The sequence below is a fragment of the Lepisosteus oculatus genome, chromosome 11 (genome assembly GCF_040954835.1).
Source record: "Lepisosteus oculatus isolate fLepOcu1 chromosome 11, fLepOcu1.hap2, whole genome shotgun sequence".
Lineage (NCBI taxonomy): Eukaryota > Metazoa > Chordata > Actinopteri > Semionotiformes > Lepisosteidae > Lepisosteus > Lepisosteus oculatus.
In genome coordinates this window covers 23,923,801-23,943,831 of record NC_090706.1, presented here as the reverse complement: position 1 = coordinate 23,943,831, position 20,031 = coordinate 23,923,801, and the positions used below count along the sequence as shown (strand labels likewise).

The 20,031-nt window shown below is 37.6% G+C and overlaps 1 protein-coding gene across 1 annotated transcript; it reads right to left on the bottom strand.

Annotated features, from left to right (window-relative positions):
- Positions 1 to 4,314: 4,314 nt before the first annotated feature.
- ppp2cab (protein phosphatase 2 catalytic subunit alpha b) lies at positions 4,315 to 18,412 on the bottom strand. Its single transcript, XM_006631784.3, has 7 exons — positions 18,076 to 18,412; positions 8,833 to 9,042; positions 7,832 to 8,005; positions 7,138 to 7,227; positions 6,676 to 6,837; positions 5,619 to 5,737; positions 4,315 to 5,212 (listed from the first exon to the last, which is right to left on the bottom strand). The coding sequence occupies exons 1-7, from the start codon at positions 18,175 to 18,177 to the stop codon at positions 5,140 to 5,142; spliced, it is 930 nt and encodes a 309-aa protein (XP_006631847.1). The 5' UTR covers positions 18,178 to 18,412; the 3' UTR covers positions 4,315 to 5,139.
- Positions 18,413 to 20,031: the final 1,619 nt, after the last annotated feature.

Below are 20,031 nucleotides of genomic sequence, written 5' to 3'. Positions count from 1 at the left end.
GGCCGGTTGGCCACCAGATGGCAGGAGTAATCTTCAAAATGTGTAAGGATCACACCACCATATTTTTATTCCACATATATTATCCTTTTAGATTTCTAAACCCCAAGTAGAATTATTAAAGGAAAACATAGATTTGAAATCCTTAAGTGAAACAGCAAGAAATCCCAAAGTGAAACAGCAAACAATTACCTACAGAAAGAATACAGAATATCGACAAGTTTGTGAATCTTGAACACTTTTAGACACACACCAGATCAATGATTACAGATCAGGTACTCATGACAAGTGTTCAGTCTTAAACGTGACAGTGTAAAAAAAACATTGCGAGTTATCGGGTATGACTCCATTGCACATTAATGCAAACATGGCTTGCAGTGTTGACTTATACAGCAGATATTCTCTCGCTCTTCCTGTGCAAACTCAGCAAGTAGCGGAGGGCTGTCTCCTGTCAATGACATTGTTTTTCCCCACAGATGTCAAAAGATGCTCAGAACAGGAGAAAAAAGATGACAATGGCAAGATCTCACCTGTTCGTTAAGGGGTACCATAGGAATTTGAGCGATGTGCTGTCATTCTGTGAAAAAAGCCAACAATTCAAGACCGTCCTGTAGCAGCGAATAACAGAAGTGCAAGTGATCACATTACTCCTATCCTGGAGTCCTTGCACTGGTTTCCAGTCAGGTTTAGTGTCAACTTCAAAATTCTCATGCTCACCTGTAAGGCTCTCCATGGCTTAGCATCTCAGTACCTGTCTGAGCTACCATCGTCCTACCCCCACCTTGCAACCTCCACTCTTCTAATTCTGGTCTCCTATCTGTCCCCCAAGCCCATATACACACTATGAGTGAAAGGGCCTTCTCCTGTTGTTCCCCAAAATTTTGGAACTCTATCCCTTAGGATATCAGAGTCACCTTCCCTAAAATCTTTCAGATCTACACTCAAAACCTTTCTCTTACTTAACTGGTTCTGTTATATACCCCTCTGCATATACCGTATTCAGTACTCCCATCTACCGTCTCCTCATTGTGTATTTAATCTTCCCGTTGTTCTGTAAAGCGCCTTGAGAACCACCTTTAAAGGCGTTACATAACATAATGTTTTTTATTATTATTGCAACGGAAAGAATTGATCAAAGTAGCTCTGAGAAGTAAGGTGTCCCTTAGTCTGCACCAGAGGTGTCCTTGTGTTGAAAGAGGTTCCTACTCTAGTCCTCAAATATTCACCACCCCACTGGTTGGCTTGAAAAACTCAACAATAAACATAGCACTCACCCCGACATTTCCACACACCCACTACCACCAGGTCTGTGAAGAGCAAAATGGCTCCACTAGTCTCTTCAGCACCACCAAAGTTGTGCTCTGGATCAGAGGATGGCGATTTCACCTCTTGGCTGTCAACATTACCCCACGAAGTATGCAGATCATGCAAATGCAGTCGATGGGCTGCAGTCATTGCACTGATGCACTGGTTCCTCGAGCCATTTCTCATGCTGTAGCCACTATAGTCTGAAAACCCTGCAGATGGATCATATGGAATTGACTTTCCTGGGTTGGTGTGGCGTGGCTTTGACTCCCAGAACATGAACTGTCTGTCAGTTTCTTGGTTTATCAAGTGAGTGAATAAGGAACAGCACACATAAAGGGTGAATGCCCAAACTGGGGTGATGACCACACCTGACAGCCTTCCTCTCCTAATTAAACAAATTCACTTTTTTTAATTTCTCAAATGTCACATATACTTTGAAGTCTCTACAAATTGATTTACGTGTGACCAGTAAAATGTGATAGGGTGTAATACTCTGTGGAGAGATGTAGCTATTCTTGCACTATACAAGTGTGAGTTTACCATGAATTAACCATAATCACCACCACCAATGATTTAAATAACTGCTTATCCATATCAGGATGGTGGAGCAGAGCCTTTACTGGGAAGCATTGGGTACAAGGCAGGATACACCAGTCAAGTGTAGTGCACACACAGACACAGACCCTCTCACACCAGGGCCAGTTTTACAGGAGACTTAACCTACTAGCACGTCTTTGGACTGTGGGAGGAAAGCAATGTGAATACAAGGAGAACATGCAAACCCCACACAGACAGCACCCCAGGAATTGAATGCAGGGCCCCATAGCTCCCCATGAGAGACAAAAGCTATCCTAGAAGCTGCATCTGCATTCATCTGGTGAAAATGTGAGCTAATAACTGAGGTCTGGCTCACAAACAAAAAATCCAAATAATTGAGTCTAGGTTCTGATTATTTTATGTAACCAGAGTAAAATGTCAGTCTTTTATCTCGTCAGAACTATTATTAATTTGATAAACAATTTCAACTTCTGTTAATAATCTATACAGAAGGAAATTGAACAGATTTGTTCAAAATGGAAAAGGAATCACAAAGGTAGTCACACATGGAAACAGTTCTTCTAATTGCTGCCTTTCTTCAAGAACTGCTTACATTATTTGGACGTGAGCCATTCCAGTTTTTCTCAGCGTTTGATATTTAAATAATTGAAGCCAGATTGCATCCAAAGAGAAGGGATGTTATAAAACAGCTTGATTCAACCCCAGTTTTAAAAAGACAAACAGCCATTAAAACTCGACAAAGAACCCGGTTAGTTTCTGGCAACTTTTAAAGAAAACCGATTCTTTCAAAGATTTTGGAGGTTTTACCTGAAGGGGTACGCATTAAGACATGAGTTTACAAATACAGATCTCTGAAATGCAGCTTGACACAACACAGCTATGATTTTACAACAGGCTACATGAAAGTGTTCTGAAAAACACTAGGATACTGCTCCTACTGGCAAAATGAATTAAAGCACATGATTTGTGACACTTTCTTTCTCATACAGTAGACTTCAGTGAAGTTATGTTTGAGAGCGAGGACATGAAGTTAAAAGGCTACTGCCTGCCAATAAGTTTCTTGATTTACAAGACAGCACAATGAAGATGCAAATCCTGGCCCACTGCCTTTAACCCCCTTTGAGGTGCACGTCAACAGGACCATCTGGGTTAGAGAGGTTTCCACTTGGACTGCTGTGCATACAGATGAATCCCAAACAGCTCAATCCGGTAGTTTCACCCATTGCACTCCACAGATCAGATCTCGGAAACAAAGCAAAGTTCGGCCTCTTAAGTTCAGAAGACCTCAAAAAAAGAATATAGTAGGTTGCCCTTATAAGATGCGTGTTGGACCAGAATTTCCATACCAGTGACCTGGAGCTATAAAAGATGTTGTCCAACACGTGAAAATAAGATGCAGGCTATTTGGTCATTAAAGATGCAAATGCAATAGGTGTTCATCTCCTGGTGTCCTGGATAAATTCTACTTTTAGACAATCATAACTCCCTAAATTACCCCTTAAATCAGCTCAAGTCATTCTTTTCTCTTCCTGACCTGCTGTGTGATGATGGATCACTCATATGGATGCTACTCTTCCAGTGATAGTTGGTTCACTGCTATATAAAGAGCAGTTTAGGATCCCTTGGGATGTAAAGCTATTATATAAATGTAAGTATTGTTCTAACTGTAATTATCGTAACAATGCCTCTGAACCTTACCACTAACAAGCAGCATAATGGACGAATGTATAATATATGAGGGGATTAGCCAAGGCAAATATAAGTGATGCAAGAACTGAAATGAGAAAAGTGCCGCCTTTGAAACCGTGAGAAAATAAGTCTTTGTCTTTTAGGGGCAGTGGATAGGGGAGTGTTGATCAGCCCCAGTCTCTTTAATAAAATGCCAGCGAACCTTCCACAAAACTAATTTCTCTTCATTATCACTGTGAATTGCTTGCAGTTAAGTGCTTGTTATGCTTAGCACATAAAACACTGCACTACAACTTTTGAGTTCTTGACAGGAAACCACACACTTAAATTTATTTTCCCAGTATAGCAGAAAACGCTCAATCTTCAGGCTGATATGCTGTAAGCAAGTCTCAAAATATACCTTTTACTGTATATGAAAACCTTAACCTAACTGATCATGTTTGCATAATCACAATGTTTAAAATGCAGGTCAATGTAAAATGTAGGGACAAAAATAATGCACTTCTCAGGTGAACTGGAGGAGAGTTTTGATGCTGATACTGGAAAGTCAATTTTTTTGCAAATATTCAAGTTATGAAGTCCTACGTTCTGACTGGCAGTTTTCCTAAACAAAATCTCTTGCAGCTAATAAAGCTTTACATTTTTTAACTTTAGGTTATTATGTCATCAGTAATCTATTTTACCTATATACTTAACTATTACCTTGACAGCTTTCCTCAGCTGTGTAAAACTGTGAGGAAAAAAACAGCAGTACAAAAGAAATGTAGTCTGAAGGAGCAACTTCAGTCTTTATTATTCCCCTGGAGCCTTCAATACAGACATTATCCCATCAAAAAGTGTTAGTGTTACCATTTCAACAATGGCATCCATTTCCACGTTTTCCCTATACAACTGAACTGGACTATTTTAAGCACTTAGTTCACAAGTTTGTTATGTTAAGAAAATATGCAGGAAATCTCTCCTGCATTAAACAAAAAAGGTTTGACTGGAAAAAAAACTTCTGCTCAGTACAAGTAATCAAGTATGAACCAAGTGATAAAACAATGAAAAAATAAAGAGTGCAGACAGAAAATTAAATTAAACAGTACTCCCTGAAAAAAATAGTTTGCACACAAAACAGGAGGCCGTGGTAGTTTTTAAAATGTTCTTTAAAGCTCCAATGATTGTATGCTGCTATTTTTATCTACAGTCATGCTGAGTAAAGCTATAGCTATATGGATTTTTTAATCACAAGGTCCAAAGTTTAATCTTTAATGGTTATAACTTTAATTCTCCACAGTCTTTCTTACAAGCAACAGTACCTATTAACTGTACTAGTCCAGGAACAGTGGCTTATTGACCTGGAGATTAAAAAAAATGCAACATCATGCACAGAGGAATTGGTGTTGATTTATATGGTCATGGTCTTCCTGGACTGAGGCCTTTGCTTTTCAAATATGGCACACCTTTTGGTCCATGTACAGACAAGTTTCTGAATGCTTAAATAAAGTTGCTTGTCTGAACAATTTGGAGTAACTGTTGCCCTTCTCCCATCTTGTTTTTAATCTATTATTCATGGCAATACTGTACAGACATTAAGATTCATTTTTACAGGAAGTAGTCTGGAGTGCGGCGTGTCACATGGGGTTCTCCTCTGCGAGGTGCTGGATCAAACTGAAGGCTAGAGAGAAGTAAAATAAAGCGTGAAACTCGAGAAATGAAGTTTTAAAAAATTTGGTACAAAATTCACTGAAAGCAGCTTGAATGGTTTAAACAAGTAAATTAAAACAGTCTTGGAGAGATAGCTTTAAATTGCATATGATTAAGCAATGTCTTGCATTAAAACATTTTTAAAAGCAGGCAATCTTAAACCTGCTACTTAAACCGACTGGTAATGGATTTAATAGAAATCTAAGCTCAAACAAATTCAGTCTTGGTGCATAACTAATTTTTACAATAGTTACTTAGAACTGTATTTCTTATAAAACCAAAAAAAATATCATCTTGCTTTACTGAATTAGAACCATATTATAATCAAAACGTTTGAGTCACATCTTTAGACACTATAGGAACTTAAAAATACTTACAAGGAGTATTTAAGAGTGTCATCAAGTTCCATGATAGCTGCCTGGTTACCACAGCGATAACAGTAATTAGGTGCACTGAAAATTGTTACCACATTGCGATCATGGCACCAGTTATAACCCTGAAAGAGATTTCTCATTAGGACAGAAAAAAAATAACTGTATACCAAACGCCACTGATGATAAAAACCTGCCTATTAGGACTACACCAGGCAGGCACTATGCCATCTGTTAACTTACTACATGAAACCGTGTCAAAGGTAGCCTTATGAAATCATTTGCCATGACCAATTAATAAGTGCAATGCAAACTGAATAAATGAAATTATTTAAGCAGCATTACAGTGCCACCTGACATGTATACCATTTTTCATATTTCCTCATTCACAGTTAAAGAATGTTGCCTTTAGGAAGAAAGTCCAAGGCACAAGGAGGAAAAAACAGTTAAACTACAGAGCTGTGAGAGCTCCCAGTGCAGATTTTGTGTTTCAGCTGAAATGTTGGCAGTTCTCAAGACTACGAATACAAATTATGTTATATTTTAGGGTCTGCACACACTTGCAATTGCAAAATTTACCTTTTCATAGAAGAGATAATACATACATTCAACTCAAGTACCACCTACACTAGTGTCTTAAAAACATATCGATACATACAATTACAAATTTAGTTTCTGTTAATATATACTACTGTGTATTTTACTAATGCACTAAACGAACCACAGCTGTACGGGGAACTGCTGTACGGATTCCTGTGCATATAAAGCAGCCATTCAATGGCCTTTAGCAGTGCTTTACTACCAAAATGGCATCTTCTGGCTTGTGGGGGGGAAAAAGCATTGATTGGCTACCTTTATGTAAAGCACTGGACTTCAAAAATCAAAAACATGAGCAGTACCAAGGTCAGCATTCACGCAGCTAGACAGTGCACTCACTCTGTACAAGAAAAGCATGAATAAATGAAAACACAAACACTGAGGTTCAGCTATTTCTATTAGTAGCATGACAACTGCCGAAAAAACAGCAAACGGTAACCAAGCCTTCCAACTGAAAAGCTCTTACCTCCATCACCAATTGGTGAGCTCTTGAGACCAAAGTAAGGCCATTAGCATGATTGAAAGTTTCAGAAATATCCTGTCCAAAGGTGTAACCTGCACCACGTGGAGAGATTCCCCAGCCTCCACGATCATCAGGATCTGACCACAGCAAGTCACACATTGGCCCCTAAATTAAACAAAGTTTTACTCGCATAGAAAAGATTCTATAAACTTACAAAGTGAAAACAGGACTATAGCCAGACTAACATTTTACAGTTATCAGTTTAAAAATCAAACTTTATATGTACAAATCTACTGAGTCTTTAAGACCACTTAGCCCCAGACAGTCTCCTACTTACACTACTCCACACTCAGTAGGGGTTTTCTTTAATCTTTGTGTGCATACACAGCAGAACTACAAATTGGGATACATCTTAACATCTACCAGTTCTCATTCAAGACATCCCAGATAAGAGCAAATATCTACCTCATGTGGAACTTCCTGTAAACGGTCGAGTGCTCTGATGTGATCCAGTGTGTCTATAGATGGTGAGAGTCCTCCATGAAGGCAAAATATCTAAGCCATAGAAAACAAAAATTGTTTTATAATTTAATGCAGTTTTTCTAAACATCTAAGGAAATTGAGCAAGGTGCATTGCCTACACAAAAAAAAAACTCAAATCCAAATAGCTAGCAAGAATTTGTTTATTCTGTATTATCAGAAGTTTGGATGATTGGGCTTAAATCAACTGGGATTACCAAATCTTAAATCACTTAAAAGACTTCTTTGAGACAAGACAAAAAATATTCTTCCTCAATCTGTTACATAAACGATAATGAACCTTCATCATGTCTGATTCTTAATATTAGCCAAAATGAAGCATGTTTATTCTATGTACTGTGTCTGCCCATCAAGGGTTCTCAATAACTCTGTTAATAGTAGCAGATTCAGTTACAACATTTTTCACCTATAGAGGGCCATCAATTTTATACATTCAAACTCCTATAAATTGCTATTAAAGAGTGCATAGTTGTGATTTCACAGCCCCATGCATGTAGGAAATGGTTTCTATTACAAATTTGAGAAAAAATCAAACTTGTCTATAACTGAGAATAAAACTTTTTTTGAAAGGACTGCAGGTTTTACAGACATATAATATTCAGATTTCAGTGCTACTTACCTGACCATCTACCAAGGCAGTTAAGGGAAGGTAATCAAAGAGGTCTGTAAAGTATTTCCAAACATTAGCATTTCCATATTTCCTTAAACATTCATCATAAAAACCATACACTTGTGTGATCTGTCTGCTTTCATGATTCCCTCGAAGAATTGTGATGCGTTCACGGTATCTAACCTAAGAAACATGAAAGGAAAATAAGCATGAATTATACTCCTCATTAATACTTTTACCAAGTAAACTGCCCATTGCATTGGTGGATGCAAGTTAAAAATCTGCTTTTATTTCCCAAATAAACCACAGTAAAATGTAGATTGAAATGAACCCTTCTGCACCGAAGCCATGATTGCGTTACTCAACAGATCATCTGATAATTGTATTTAATCGGCATATGATTTCTAAACTGGGCTTTACTATGGAAGTAATGTGATGCCTATATAATGTCATTGATCAGATCAAGACCTTTACTTTCTGCAGATATCAGTCTCTAGCTGCTTCTGAAAAAAGCTATGGAAAACTGAAATCGGAGCACTAGAGAGCAGTGAAAGGTCACCACTTATCCCGATACTAATTTTGACATTTTTGCTGTAATTTTAAAGCTGAAACTGACAAATCACATCAAGCAATTGCAGGAACATATTGTGGGAGAGGACATCTGACAAAAACAAAAAGGAGATGGAAACAATTGGGTTCTAAATATCTTTAAATTTGCAAACTTGCCTGAATACATCAGTAATATGAAAACTAGATGTTAGGGCCTACTATAAAAACAGCATTGGTTAAATTGTGGTTGTGTTGAGGACACACCATAAGTTAATTGTATATTATGCTAGCTATAAGGGTGTCACAATGCAAATGAGAAAGACGACTTAGTTTTCTTAAAATGCACAAAAAACTCCAGCAACTCAAGACAAACATTAGGATCCAAATAATGCCCATGTAAACACACAAAAGCTAATATTTGATTAACTCAAAAAAAAAAAGAAAAGACTCCTCAATTTTACCTTAAGAGCTACAAGCAGTGTGACCGTTTCCACAGAATAGTAGCCTCTGTCAACATAGTCTCCCATGAAAAGGTAATTTGTGTCTGGAGATTTGCCTCCAATTCTGAATAACTCCATGAGGTCGTGAAACTGTCCGTGAACATCTCCGCAAACAGTGACTGGACACCGTACCTCCTGCACATTGGACTCTTTTGTTAAGATTTCTTTAGCCTGAAAAGACAACAAAAATCAGTTACGTCACAAAAGATGAAAATACTTTCATAACCATTTTCTAAAAACACAGCTGGCACAGAAGATGCATATCAGGCTAATTAAAAAACTTTATCAACTGGGCACCTCAAATTTGGATGAAGGCAGCCATTATGTAGTCTGTTTTCAGCAGCTTGAAGGACACGGAAAAGCCAGTTCAAGACAACTGCTCATGAACTAGAGATAACACCACCACATTCCATACTTCAACAAGGAGGTCAAGGAAGAAACCTGAGAAATTAAAATGTACAGTATATTGACACTTTAGAGCTCATCAAAATATTAAATTGGTGAATCCTCAGTCGAGTGTAGCAAGAGTGCTAGAAACATTTCCCGTAGGCCAGGGAAATAGGATATTTAGAGGGAATGAGATCACTGAAACCCTTAGGGACAGCTGATCCACAAAACGAAGTAAACTACACAAACTGGGAAGGTTAAAACTGACAGCTGTGTGGGTGTGTTGACAATTCTACTTTGCATACTGTTGAAAATATTCTGCATGAAGTTTTGGAAGCTCCATTCTTGTTATTCCACCATTCTTTTGCTGTAGCAAAAAATACCCTGTTACCAAATGAGTTATGTTTTAATGCAACCATTAAAAAGGATGTCTGGAAAACAGGTCAGGATTAAGTGACATGGGCAAAAATGAATTCACTTTATTCAGTAACCCAAGAGTGCCATGCAGCTGACCTGTTTTTCCCCACTTCTGTTTAAGAATTATGGTATTTCTCAAAATAAAACTTTGGCTGAGATGACAAATTAGCACATTAGAAGGGTGCAGTAACCTCCCCTTTCCTTATACTTTTCTACAGAAATTACAGCAAAACTACAACTTGAGTGCTAAGAAACCTGGGTCTTACTGCATAATGCCGTTTGACATCACCCACCACAAAAAAAGATGAAATTCCATCTTGAGACTTGTGACTAAAACCATTTTAAATGTTCATATGGAAGCAGCCTTGCGTTATCAGAACACGCCTACCATTTTAAGTTTTCATATGGAAGCAGCCTTGTGTTATCAGAACACGCCTAGATTTATTTTCAAAGTATCCAAAAATCACAGCTCAGATGAGTCAGAGAGCAGAGGTAATTTGTGATGCAAGTCTGAATCAATCTAAATCCACAGCTATTTTTACACTCAATTTAATGCATGTCTGAATGAGGTAACCGTTTCCATGGAAGCACAAATTCCACTAAAACATTTACGATACATACTCCAGACCAAAATAAAACTGGACTGAATTCCTGCTTTGTTGTGTGAAATGTTCTAAAATAAATCTACAATTCATGTTTGGCCAACAAAGTGGTGTAAGTTCAGCTTGCAGGAGTTAAGTCATGTAGTTTTTCCACATTAAGATTGAAAGATTTTATAAAAACAATTAAAAAACTTAATTTGAGTGTTAAAGCTAAAGTGCGAAGACAAAACCAATAAAAAAACCTAACAAGTGCACTTTGTATGTCGATTACGTGATCAATCTCATTATGAGTGAGTTTCAAGTGCCATAACCTCACATTTCACAACAAATAAAGGAATCCGGCTCTCTAAAAACCAACAGCTGTGTGAAACTACACAAACAATGTCTAATTTTCATTCTTGCCAAGTTCATGAAGCTGCAGCGACTATTTGAAAAAGAATATTTCGTTAGGAACTGCATCAGTGTGCACTTCACAAAGAAGACACCAGAGGTTAACTCCACGCTGAAAAGAAAAAGGTTTCAGTTGCCAATCCTTCAGGTATGAACCTTTAAGGCAGTTTTAATTGCTTTAACTCAACCATTTATCACACATGGTTTGTGAACCCTGGGAAAGGGAGGGATAAAAAAGCCACTGTCAATCTGATTTGGAATGGAATGGATTTGAAAATATCAAGGGAGAGTCAATGTGTAGCTACAAAATTAGACAACTAGTTTCTTCAGAAAAATACAAACGAAATCAGGGATTAGAAAACAGAAAACTCCAGATTTTACAGGGTTTCCTACAACTACAAAGCTGTACACAGCAATCTTCCCAGATTTTGTGCAACAGAACTTTATCTTATAAACAATCTCTCACACATCAATTAGGTTGAATTTTTTTACGCATCTATCACCTCAAAGCTGCCATCGGAAAATATGAAAATACCTAAATCTATCAAAGGATGTTTCATCAACATTCATTTTAAAATACACATTCTGGAAGTATACATTAAACTACTAAACCTACTTTTATTAGACATCTTCAAAAACATGGTAAAATTAAGATGTTGTCAGTCTCAGCTGGTACTTCAAATTGTTTGCACCTGTTCACTGTGTAATGTCAAGCCCCCATTATGCCTGTAACCTTATTGCTAAAAACTTAACAAGTGAACCTGAGTTTCAGTGATGAAATTCCCATTAATTGAGTTTTTTACTCCCAACCCAACAGAATATAGGTTATTCTTGTATCTATTGACATAAGCATTTATTACTTAGCCCCACATTTACAGCAGTAGTTATAAATGTGAAGAGCTTGACATCTTCAGGGAAATAGCTATCAAACAGCAAATGTTAATGCTCAGTTTTCCCATACACAACTCCTAGTAGGAAACCCCATTATAAACCTAAACACCATAAAAGCCACAATAATCCGAACCATGAAGAGTGTAAAAGATAAAGCAGGTAATTTGCCCTTTCCGAGGGCTTTTCAATCTTCTTATACCAGTGAAACAGCAGCTGGACAGATGAGCTGCACAGATAAAGCAAATAACTGGGATTTTTATTTTTTTAATTTTACAAGTATATCTATGAAACTAAAATATGCAGGATCTTGAGCACTACACAATTTCAGCATCATAAAAACTCTAATGGACCAAACTACTGCACAATAACCGTAGTTATTGTGCAGTCAATAAACTGACTTGTAGTTTCATTTACGGGACAAACACCCCTGTGGGAGGAGGCAGGAGCCCAAGTCACACCCTGCCCAGGACCTGCCGGGCGAAATAATTCACAAAGACGTTTGAAGAAAAGATCAAACCACTGGCAGCCTGCAAGAGACTTCTCCAAACAAAACAACGCAACCCCTTCCATAAAATGCAACGTAACCATTATAGCCCCCCAAAATTACTTGGTTCTTGAAGTGTTGGCTATTCACTTGCTTATGACAAACCTAATTCACTGTCCCTGCTCATCTCATGGAAACACCCTGAAACTGTTGCTTCCCATCTATGTTGCTTAATTCCCTACTACCTGTTCCACAATGACCATCTCTTGTGACCTTTTATTAGCCCCAAAATATTTCCTTTCATTTATCCTGGAAGCAGCTGAACAGTCTTGCAGTGTCAACTTTTTATATTCTGACCAATTTTAACCACTGCTAAAGGTTAAAATTTGGAAGTGTTTTGAGTAATTCCATTACTGTATTAAAAACTAGTGGCAAAATGGAATACGACATTGCGGAGAGCACACTATTCTTACTGGTTGTTAAATACTAAATATAATTATCCACCAAGATCCCGAACATCTGCAAATTTGCAGACTAGAACCCCTAAACTTCCAGAGCTTTGAAGTCTGCAAACCCTTTTTTAAAACTAAAACCAAAAGAAAATGCCTTTGCACTTTAATTCTTACCAGATGATTAAACAGATTCTTCGTAAATGTAACAAACACTACTTAATACTCTGAACAGTCTCACCTCGTTAGAAACAGGCTGTGTGGGCTACAGTATATAAGAGTGCCAATTATATTTCATACGAAATGCTTGGACAATGAAGAGAACACACAATTTTATCAAAAGTGTTCCATCTCAAACATTTCTTAATTCCAAGTTAAAAAAAGTCATTTCAATTTTAGTATTTTAAAATGTCTCTCCCTAGACCAGATGCCAAACACACCCAATTGCATATGCACTACCCTAAATACTAGAAATGGACTTCCAAATTTTTTACTTTACCTGCAGGCAAATCACACTTCATACTAAATTCTATAATTTGTCCCGAGTTTGCTAATGTGGAAAACCCTGTCCTAGCTCTTACAAAAAGTATCCATTAAGTGTTTAGACCAAAGAAATGAACAATGATTTGATGATCTTGAATGGTTTCTTCTCTGCTTCAAGTACAGAAAATCTTAGAAGTGGATCTCCTTCAGCTCATAAAACAGTGGCAGATACAAAATTATCATTAAAATAATCTATAATCCCTTTATCTTTTAAACTCTTTAAAAACACTTATAAAACAAAGAGCTCCACAATCATTTGCGCAGGTATATTTTAAGATCCCAACTATCAGGCAATCAAATTTCTTTCAATATCTGAGACAACACTGCAAAACAACATTCACAATCACAGAATAAGTTAAAGGGAAATTTAGGATGAAACAAAATAGTCATTATGTATGAAGCAACATTATAATGCAACACTATAAATCTCAATTATTTGTCCTCTCAGTACAGCCCACTGAGTGACTAATGATGCCTTTCTTTAGTAAAAAAGAAAAGGACATCTACTGGCTCATTCTGGTACAGAAGCAAGATAAGGTGCACTGAACCACACATACAAAAATTACAGCTTTGTCCTGGGAAGAAACAACGATTTCAAACAATTGTTTAAGATGTCACACAAGAACAACACTTCCTACAGCCGTGTCACAGCTTCCATACTAGGACGGTGATTTGGAAATTCAGGTACCAGTTCTCTTTAGAGGTCTATCGCAGTACTCAGCAGACTTTGCTTGCTTAGCTTCTGAGCTTCAAAACGAACATGAAATAAGGTTTTAATACTGCCTTTTCTCCTATATCTTTCCCAGCAGAAATTGCTTCTACTTGACATTTTAGTGTTGGATTATACAATGGGCGTGATGCTTCAGAAGTCATTGGACTCTCTTGTACAATATATCTTACTTTTGGTAGAAATACACACTTATGTACTTTAAAGGGGAACTGCAATGTTATTTTATTCTGGAGTTAGAAAGAATCTGCATTGAGTGCATTTTAAACTACAATGAAATTAAAATGAGCATTAAGAGTCAAATTTCCATCACGAAATAGATCATGACCTCAAGCTTCTCTCCCCGTCTGTGTGTCTCATGGAGAGCAAGCTGGGGTACGCGAAAACAAATTCCTAATTGAAGAAATTGTAAAGGGTTAATAAAGTGTTGTTATTTCCAGGTATAAGCAGTTCCCTATTTTGCGATTCAGAACGAGGCAACCAAACTTCCGGTGAAGTGAAGCAGCCCTACTTTCTGGTAAACAAACAGGCTTGCAAAGACATCTCTTTAAATTGAATACAAATATTGCTCTCAACTTCGAGAGAGTTTTGCCGACAAATACAACTTAATTGTTAACTCAACATTCAGATCACATTGAAACACTTCTGCGGTGAAATCTCTGCTACACATGCACTTATTTGCTCATACATCACATTAGTCATTGCAGGGACTAGTAATCAGGAAGGGTTGCTTCACGTTGCAATTTGCACAAACTTGCTCTCATCCATGGTGAAACCAGGGCTGTACACAACACGGCGATAACACAGTACTTTCACCAAGTTCACAATTTGATAACAATTTGAATTTTGATAACATTAATTTCCAAGATTTACTAACCAGCCTGAGAAATTGGGACTGCAGTCCCCTTTTAAGGTAAAAGTCCTATTATTTATTCCCATTATCCTGTCTCAGAGATCTGTAATTGTTCAGTGTTACCTGGGCATGTTTCCTCTGAGAAAGACCTTGTTTGATAGGTGACCAAGTTCCTTATGTATCAACCAACCATGGGTTATTTCAGCACATCCAAGAATAACTATTTTTTCCTAAACAGAGAACAAGTTTCTTAGAACAAGTAGTACACTGCTGAAAGAACTGGTCAACAGCTTATCTTTGCCAGCTTACCCTGAAGACCTATATGAAGCTTAACTATTAAACATGCAATCAGAGTACAAGAAATTGAAATACCTGGGTAAATGAGGGACATCAAGTAGACGGAAGCACATCTCATTTGTTAATTAGGCAAATAACACCACAGCATATTTAGGATCATGTATAAAAGTGCTGGACAGGCCAGGTTGCCAAGTTAAGTATGATTGGACTGTCTACAAGAAGAGATCTAAGTGAATTTGAAAAGGCCGCAATGTATAGTGTCTACACCCAGAAGGCTGTCTTCCGGGATGATAAATGCCCCCATCCACAGACCATGTGCAGTTTTAATGAACATGACACTACTGTCATCCATATATCATGGCCTTCTCAGTCACCATATCTGAGCCCAACCAAGCATTTATGGGAAATTCTGAGACAGCATTTTCCACCTCCATCAACCAATTTCACGGTCTTGTGGAAGAATGGTTCTGCACAAACTTCCTGCAGAATTCCAGAAGCAAGCAGACTCAATGCCATGGAGCATAAAGGTGGTACTGGCCACTCATGGTGGCTTAACATGTTATTAAGTAACTTTACATAGTTATTTCCATTTTTCCCTACATATACAATAGCAATATATGAACTTAAAAAAATGTACTTTAGTCTAAGGTCCAAACCCAAATTTGTTGTCTAATTTTATAGCTACACATTGACTCTCCCTTGATAAAAAATGCAAGGGAAATAATTCTTTACTACATACCATGTTCTGGGAAGGGTAATTTTAAAAGACATTTTAAAGAAATGCCTTGTGCTGACAGTTAACTTTGACCCAGAACTAGACATTTAACTTTCACAAAAGTCACCTTACATGAAATCACCCACCTACAAAACCACTGAATCTCACTTGAAAGAGTACATGATAATAGCCAATAATAAGTATTTTAGCACTTTGTTTACATTGATGTTCCTCTGTGAAAGTAACTTAGATTAATTTGTAATCTCATGAATCTCATTAGTTTACCAGGAAGAAAGCACACAGCTTAAGAGCACTTTTCTTTTGATTTGGTACAGGAGTCTTTTGACAAGATACAAAATGTAAACCCAGAAGTTACTATATATAGTGGGAGTCCTCCCTATAGTCCACACAGACCTGCTTCCAAAACAGTTCATTTTTAACGTCTGGCAGTGTATGAAAAAGATTAACAATAAACGATCCCCTTTCAGTACTAACCATGATGCAGCCAAACCTAGTCTGGCCTACTCATTAGGAAATCCTCCATCCTCATCATTGTGTACATTAACATAACATTATGTTTTTTGACTATGGGTGGAAACTGGAGCAGCCGAAGGAAACCCACACAAACACAAGGAGAACATACAAACTCCATAGAGATAGAAGCTCAGGTCCAGAATTGAACCAAGGGCCTGAGCGCTGCAATGCTAACCACTGTGCCATCATGCCAAGACATAATACAACAAGCTTAATTTGCATTAAACCTGTACCAGATGCCAAGTTCAACTCTCCTCTCATTGAGCTTTGCCTCCGCGACTTGGGTGCATTTAACAAATAGAGCCATGCTCCACAAGGAATGCTTAGAAATGTCACTATCTGGGTAATAAGAACACAGAATTCCAATTTAGAGGAACATTCACTTGAAACTAAGTTTATAGTTCTTCTCGATATATATAATTGAAACAACAAAACATTTGTGAAAGTCCTGTGTACAAAAAATAGTTAAAAATATATCAAAGATTCAAGACACTTAACTGACTGACAGCTCACTGGAAATGAAAACCAGAAGAGACAGGAGTACTTCAGGATCAGGGATGGAAAACGACTCTCAAGGGTCCAAAAACCTTATGGGTAACTTTACTGTAACAATGCACAACCTAAACAGAGGGCACACCTGCACACATGAAGAAGGTTTCACAGTCAAACGTTGTGTTTTCGCTCTTCAGCATGGAATAAACCTATTACTTGTTCCTTTGCATGCTGACGCAGCTACCCACCAAGACAGGGGTCTTGTTTCGTTTAGTGGCGCTTCTTTCGGCTGTCCCCTTTATTCTGTCACAGTGATCATCACTTCATAACTCTCACATTTGAGAACAGCCCTACAAAACGTTGAGTTGTTTTACATACTAAAGAGCAGATCTTGACCACTACTACATATAAACTTAAAATACAAATGAAAAAAATAAAATCCATAATTTTACTATTTAATCTAGACAAAATACCAATCATTATTAATATACCTCTATTGAATTTAAAATCACCAAGGGCTAAAGGCGAGCTAATTCAACTTCCATGTGAGGCTACACTTAAGTCAGAAGTTGCCACTGTAAGCGTTGTTTTAAAAGTAAACACTACTCTGCCTTTCAGTACTTAAAAATATTCTGAGCAAGAAACAAAGCAAGGAAAGTTAAGAAAGAACGCCAGCTTCTAAAAACCACCGCTACAGCATTACACCGGAATACGGCGGCTCATCAAAAACAAAATACCTTAATAAACTGGGCCGAGGTCTCGTTGCTCGAATTTAGGGAACCTAGACAAAGTGCTTATCTGATAAAAACGCATAACTACTACGATAAATAGAGATCGTTTTTCGTATAGCTACGTTACCGGACAACACAGTTAGCCTGCACGGCTTTCGGAGTCTGCTATGTGTAACTATCGGCGCCATTTTAGGAATGTACTACAGCCCATCGCAAAAAGCAATCGGAAAGCGACGCATTCAATTTAACGCCGAATTTCACCGCTACAAACAATTCAGTGCCAAGATGTCCGCAGGCAGTTCGAAATATTAATCATTTAAACTACCTTTCTCCGGCAGCAGTGCTGTTTTTTCTATTTTAAAAGAAGTTCCTAAGTCAATGCATTTAACCTATATATCTTGCACCTTCAGAGCTGCTGCAGGCTTTAGATTAAGGTCTATTTCTCAGCTCAGTACTCTTGAATTATAAACTGTTAAATGCTTGAAATACCGCTTCAAATGAGCTTTTACGAATAATACCTCATTCATTTGAATCGGTAACCAATGGCAATCCACTCCGCCATCTTAACAAGCCGGTATATGCAGGGCAAGAGAGGACCCGCTCGAAACCCTCGACACCGTCCCGTCCATACACCTTTCCACCAGTTAAGATGGACATATTTCTGTGTTGTACTGAAGAAAGACAATAATTACCTTTTCGCAGAGAGTCTTGACTTGGCTTTCCGAAAGCTGCTTGCACTCGTTGAGTTGCTCAATCCATTGATCAAGTTCCTTCGTGAACGCCTTTTCGTCCATTTCTGAACGTTACCCTAAAAAAGATTAAGTATAAAACAGAAACGAAAAAAATAAAACGCCCTGCCCTATTGTTTTACAAACCCCGTTTACTCTGCGAGGGAAGGGAAAGACTCAGTCCCGGCAAGTGGGAATTATAATTATTAACTGAAGCAGATAAAAAAAGAAATACGAAGACGTCAGTCAACCGCTTTCCCACCCCTGCCTCTCCGGCTGCCTAATGGCCGTCCTGACGTCACGAACGACGCTGATCACTTCCGGTCCCAAAAGGAAGCAAACACAGTCCGCCTAAAACCGCACTGGGAGTGTGGTAAGCCTGTCTGCAGCGCTGTTGTGGGCAATGTTGCTGGTTTTGAGTACCGTGTTACACCCATACGCGCCATTCTTTGGAGGTGTTATAGCTCGGCTATCCGAAATACTGTAGCTGTTATAAAATAGATTGAATGCTATAGTCAGTACAGAAATACATGTACATTTACACTGTAAAATAATACACGTTTAGAAGGATAATGCCCTGTGTAAAAAACAGAGAATGTAATCTTAAAACAATAATATGTCATTTTATGTAGGACATTTAAAAGCAAACATTTAAAGCCCTTCACTCTATATAATTAGCACATCACAATTAAAATTGTGGAGCTCAATATGAAAGCAAATAAACAAGCACAAAAATCCTTTTTGAAAAAGATAACTTGCTGCTTACGATTTCAACAAAAAGCAGGGTTTTGACTGACAACGTCCTAATCCCCCTTATTCGCTTGAAAATCGGTCATGGCTTGTGAATGTTTTTTAAATCTTCTACAATCCATGAGTGTCAGACATTCGTTCTGAAGACAAGTTTCCATTCAATGTTAAAATGGATGTAATGGATGTAATGTTTCATTTTAATTATTATGTTAATCACCAAGACAATGATGTGTACAGCCGTCTTATACTGTTATAAGACATTTGTGTTAATGAATACGGTTGTATTTGAAGAAGGCTGCTTCAATATTAAGATATGAATTCAGTCTAGGTCCCAGATAGGCTTTTTCTTTTTACGCATTTAATGTGCGTCTTCAATTCTAAGGACTATTTCCTTTTTTTTTTTTCAAATTACCTGTTTTACTTCAAGTTACATTGATGGATTCCTATCACAATGTGCTGAATATAGAAGGACAGAAGACTATTTACCCAGCACCTGTAGAATGGTTGCCTTTACAAGGTGTAAAACATGCTGACATGCTGTTGAACTTTGGCTGTCAGCTGTAATTTGCTTGCATAACCTAGTTATTGGTCTATTACTGTTGTCATGTCTTACACGTTTCACGTTTACATCCGAAGGGTTGCAAAATATTTATATTTGAGAGTGAAAAAGTGCCTTTTAGAATATTTAAGCATTTGTCAAGTAAGTCAAGAAATAACAAAAAGGGAAAAAAGTACAGCCGTTTTGTTTCATGTGCTAAGCTTACTGTCCTAATATTGTTGAGTCTGTTTTGTATTACTTCCCTGCCCAATTGAGAGCTATGGTTAAGAGACGTTATGGCATCAGATGTACCAGCTTAGATTTTGTTGTTTTGTCCTGGTTGCATGATTATACGCAGCATTCCTGCCATAAATACAAAGTGGCTTGCTGTTGATTGTGTATCTTGTCACCTTCATAAATGCTGATGCTTACAGTAGGTCTGCCAGTTTCCAATTTATATGTGCGGAAAATTAAAAACCACACACATATATATATATACTGTACACAGTATCTTGCAATTATATTAATTTGCAATGAAATTAATAGGTCACACCATAAAGTAAGATATCTGAGAAAATTATATGGATTTTTCTGAGTATTAATATGTGATAGAAATATCTACATTTAAAAAG